The 5,138-nt window shown below is 33.5% G+C and overlaps 1 protein-coding gene and 1 long non-coding RNA gene across 2 annotated transcripts; both read right to left on the bottom strand.

Annotated features, from left to right (window-relative positions):
• LOC102668729 (uncharacterized) lies at positions 1–1,549 on the bottom strand. Its single transcript, XM_006591648.1, has 2 exons — positions 1,530–1,549; positions 1–457 (listed from the first exon to the last, which is right to left on the bottom strand). Exons 1-2 carry the CDS (start codon positions 1,547–1,549, stop codon positions 1–3), a joined length of 477 nt encoding a protein of 158 aa, XP_006591711.1.
• A 362-nt stretch (positions 1,550–1,911) lies between these two features.
• Positions 1,912–4,767, bottom strand: LOC102668075 (uncharacterized). The gene is made up of 2 exons (XR_416894.4): positions 4,585–4,767; positions 1,912–2,192 (listed from the first exon to the last, which is right to left on the bottom strand). It is a non-coding gene; the product is annotated as an uncharacterized lncRNA (long non-coding RNA).
• Between the last annotated feature and the right edge of the window lie 371 nt (positions 4,768–5,138).

The raw sequence follows: 5,138 nt of genomic DNA, 5'->3' as shown, positions 1-5,138 counted from the left end.
TCACATTTGACAATGACACTTTTTGTTGTCATCACCACCACCATCACCACCAATACCACCATCATCGTCATCTCCATGACCACCATCATCATTAGTGTCACTATCACCACCATTGTTGTCACAACCATCATCATCATCACCACTTGGTACCCCAACTAACACTACTATTACTGCTACTATCATCGCCACTAACATCACCATCACAACCAGCATTACTACCACCCTCACTACCATCAATGTTACTACCACCGTCATTGTGTCATCACCACTACTAACAATACCACATTTGTCATCACCATCATTGCCACAACCACCATTGACATTGCTACCATTAATACCACATTTGTCACCACCGTCACCACCACCACTAATACCACCTCTGTCACCACCACCAACAACGTCACTACCATTGGCCAAAGGAAATTTTACACAAGGTGGAAATTGAACACGAATTCTCCTACTAAATAGATTATTCTAACTCATGTGAATGCATTAGAGCCTTACACTATTGTGTGGTCATTTAAAATAATTAATTTTTATGTTAGACTTAAGTAAAATAATAATAAAATAATATGGAGGTGACGTTATAGTGTTAAAATTGATTTATAATCATATGATATAATAATAAAACTTCATTGGCCCAAATTTATATAATCTTTATTAAATGATTGATTAATTAATTGATTGATTTATTGATATTAATTTGAATTCAAATTATGTCGACATAATTGTGATTTTTAACCAAACCAACCAACTATGAAGCACTATATGACGACATGTGTAATCTGAAGCTTAACAAACAACAATTGAATGTCATGTGTACTTCAAGTATATATATTAGTAGCTTCTTGCAACATTCTGACCCTGTATTAGTAGTTTATATTTTTGGCTCTATTCGGTTTCCACTCATTTTTACTCAAAGGGGTAACTATGTTTGATAGGTAGATGGATTAATTGGACAACCTTGTTGCATTCTCTACTTTTTTTTAAAGGGTTGTTGTATTCTTTACTTATCCTGGCACTTACTCATTTATAGACTATGTATTTGAGGATCTCTTGCCTATGCATATGTTTCAGGTATCTTATTATGTGTGGAGGAGGGCTAAAACATAAGGGTACCAATGATTTTTCTGAAATTCGAACAAACGAGATTTTGACCTGATAAGAAAAACCCATGATACAAAACTCTTCCTACCAGCATACAATAGGAAGTTTTTCATACCCTTCCCAATTGAACACAACAACAAATTGGTTTAATTTTTCCAAAAGGAAAAGAAGGATAAAGAAATTTATGAGGCTAGTGATTGTCATGGACATCAAACTCCTCCATTTCCATCCATTGATCTTTCCATGGAAGACTCATCAGATATTTTCTGCTCTAGAAACGTCCAAGAAGAATAAAATGTTACTGTTACAAAATCTTCAAAGAATTGATCAGAAGAGAGACACATCCTGCCAAAATACAGCTATTAATTGAAGTAGGAATCTTTACTTTTGCCGAGACTCTTAATTGAAGTAGGAATCTTTACTTTTGCCGAGACTCTGACATTTTGTCTTTTCATAAAATAGCTGTTGTAAAAAATGGGCCCTGTGACAGAGTAAAAGAATAGTAATTTTACTATTCTAGACTAAAGGGGTCTTTTGTTTTCTTCTTTTATCTTTCTCTATACAAAGAGTCACTAAATAGTAATGAGCTCAGTTGTAACACACAGAAAGATAACGAGAGAAAAAGAAGTAGATGTTTGTAATGGTTTGATACCAACAATAATATTTAGTGTTCTTTGGATCTCCCCCTCTTCACCCTTATTCTTCCTCCTATTTGTAAGTATGATATCTACTATGGTCGGCTAAGTTTTTCGAAGACACTTTCAAGGGTCCTTAGTTATTTTCATTTAGAAAATGGGAATACGATTTAGAACGAGAAAAATCACATTACTAACATTTTCTATTTCTCAAAAGCATATGGAATGATGGGATTACTCGTGCTTATACATATAAAGTAGAAACAAGACTAAAGCATTAGCAAAAACCTCAAAAGACAAATAGGTTGAAATTCATTTGTTACAAAATCAAGAAGTTGCTAGTCCAACTTTTTTCAATTTGGCCATCAAGATCCACCACCACGTGGGTACCAAGAATTTAATGCCTGAAGGAGATATAATGGTCCACGAGCATGATAAAGCACAATAACCCTGTGTAGTTGAGAGGAAATAAAATGAATAAAGAGAAATGTTTAAATTTTGGATTATAAAAACGAAAGAAAATTTTGAAAATTTGCTTTTAAAAGATAATTTGCTGTCTCCTTTTTCCGTTATTTTTTCTTCAGCCATACTAAATGAAATGTATTATTATTTGTACTTTTTCATCTTTCTATTTTCTTTTATCCAAATAAATCATAAACAAGTAATTCAACTTCTACAATTTTATTATTTTTTTGGATGTTTTTAACCTTTAGCTAGCTTTTGATTTTTGAGATAATCGAGCAATTTTCTTTACCAAATAAACCCTTAATTAACCAAGAGGTCATTGTTCCTTGTTGCAGTAATTATTTTTAAGCACGTGCTAGCTCAATTTTTGAAAACATCTATGATGGAATCAATTAACATGATTAACCAAAGGTTCACCCACGTGTAGAGCCCATCTCTGGCTTCAACAATTCTTCTATCTCTATCATCACTATAATCTAACTCAAAGATAACACCTTTTGAATTAGGAAACTACTGTCTCCACATTGGTCAAATGTTCATAAAAATTGGCAAGAAAACAAATCGATGTAGTTTACTTGTAACTGTTGAAAAATATATGGTCATAATTTTACTCATGAACCTATGCAATACTTCGACATAAGTCGATCAGCAAATACCAGACTAAAGGTGCAACACAAATACTTTGGCAAAAATAAACAACAACTGTATCCCTAATAGTGAGAAATTATTAAGTAGCTCTGAACGATTATGTCTTCATTAATCTTTACATTACATATAGTTAAATATTATTAATTCTTTATGGTAAATTGAAAAACTTGAATACATGTCGCACGTAGATATGAAGCATAGAAACTAGGTGGTCTTGAACTACTTATCGAGGCTTGAGGCCCATGACTGACAAGTTGTATCTTGTCCTATCCTTCCACTTCCACATATTGAAGCTGACATTTGAGCACTTACAGTCTCAACTTTAAAGTCTGTCTTAGACTCATTTGATTTTTGAAATTTCCTCTAGCCATAATTCATAAAGGGAGCACATGGAAGAATGAATTTAGCCAAGTTATGCCACTATTTTTTTTATAAACCCTTAAATAAACTTAACAAACTGGCCAAGCTTGTTAGATTTGTTGGTCAATACTAAATACCATCAACTACGCTCACTGTTAAAAACTAATGACATGCTAACAAAGAACTATGTATAGCTAGTTCAGAGACGGTGAAGAACTAAACAAGTTTTGATAAACAATGGCTGTTTTTGTTTCTATAGTGATTGAAACACATGCCTATTGCCAACAGCTAGTGTATTGTACTTTAAGTTTTTGTGTCTTCTTCTTTGGATTCGTAACTCATCCGAAAGCCACAAGAACGAACTAGGCAATTATGGTCCTTGAAAATAGTTTGATCTTATATAATTATGACCATTTACATTGAACACTGGGAGACAGAAGCGAGACAGCATGTTAATAAAAGATTTTTAAATTTAGGGGCTGGAGTGATTTGTGGGAAGTGTAGCATTTTTTTTCAAATTCAAAACACATATATGGTGTGGTTACATGGAATTGACCATGTGACAAACATTTATTTTTAAAATATACGCTTTGGGCATTTGCAGCTACATCCATTTCTAAAACTGATAAGATTCATAAATAAATCAGAACATATGTTCGTTTGTGATTGTCATTTTGTAGGCCAAAAGAAATAAAGAACCTCATGTAGCTGAGTTCATATCAGCTATAGCAGGAGGCAACAAATGCACAACCCAAGTTGGTGGCTGGTGCTGGTGTGGCCAGTTCGGCCACGCTTGCTCTGCCTGCAGGTGGTGACCAAACAGGTTGTCGTGTGGTATGCATTTGTTGTGACCAAACTGAATGACACACATCAACAAAAGTTGTAGGAGTTGATGGAGATCATGTCGAGTTCATTGTAGGAGATGTGAAAGCCCTTCTGCTAGGGAATACAAAGGACCTGATTTTGTGCTGGTAGATTGTGACATCACTAATGCAAAGGAAGTTTTTCTGGCAGCATTTGAAGGTGGCAACAAAAATGGGGCATTTTTTATTTGTTATTGTAGTTTTTTGTTCTCAGTTTAGAGTCTTCACTTACTAGTATCACAAATTGGTTTGCTCGATTTCAATTCCTTAATATAAAAATGTAATAGACCTTCGGGGCCATTCAAGCAGCCAAGAATATATTTGAAAAAGGGATTTCTACTTAAAACTCAGTATATGTAGGGTTTAAACAAACACAAATTCACAATGTCAACAAATTCATAAGCATATTGCAAACAACAGGCACACATGAATGAAAGCTATAACAAATGAGGGAACACGAACAACAAAGAAATTAAATTTAGGAGCATCAAGACATTGGTACTTACTGCACGACAGAGGCAGCTGGAAGCAATAGATGGAATGCGCTAGCTATCATGGTGGGACGAGAGTAAAGGCACGACGGAGCTTGCGGCAGACTTCGGAGGTCACCATGGAGTGAACGGCGCATAAGAGTAAAGGCACATATATATTCAAAGAGTGAAAAGTAATTAAAAATCTAATGACTTCAAAAGACAATTTTTTAAAAAATCATAATAGTCAGTTTAAAAACAAAGACGACTTTTACAAAATCACTTCGAATCATTCACATAAAAGACAGTTTTATAAAAATTGTCATTAACAACTTAAAATATTTGATATTAATTTCAAAAATGTAATCATATATTTTATTATATCAATTTTTCAATAATCGACATAGATACAAGGATGTTAAATTATCATATTTTAGTAGTGTCCTAAACTTTTATATTGAACAATTTAGTTCTTGTATCTTTTAAAAACATGTTTTTAATCCTCCTCGCAATGAAGTTACAAAAAAGTACAAAAATCAAAGACTAAGTCCCTAGACTAAAACCATTTTTTTAATAAATTTCTGGAATTA

This window comes from Glycine max, chromosome 11 (assembly GCF_000004515.6).
Source record: "Glycine max cultivar Williams 82 chromosome 11, Glycine_max_v4.0, whole genome shotgun sequence".
NCBI classification, from domain to species: Eukaryota; Viridiplantae; Streptophyta; class Magnoliopsida; order Fabales; family Fabaceae; genus Glycine; species Glycine max.
This window is presented reverse-complemented; position numbering and strand designations above follow the sequence as displayed.

Bases quoted from the DNA above. Each gene is read 5' to 3' on its own strand.
- LOC102668729 (XM_006591648.1), bottom strand. From the start codon at position 1,549: ATGTCAGAGTCTCGGCAAAA. The intron at 458-1,529 runs GTAAAGATTCCT...TCTATTTAGTAG, and splicing joins ATGTCAGAGTCTCGGCAAAA to GAGAATTCGTGTTCAATTTC.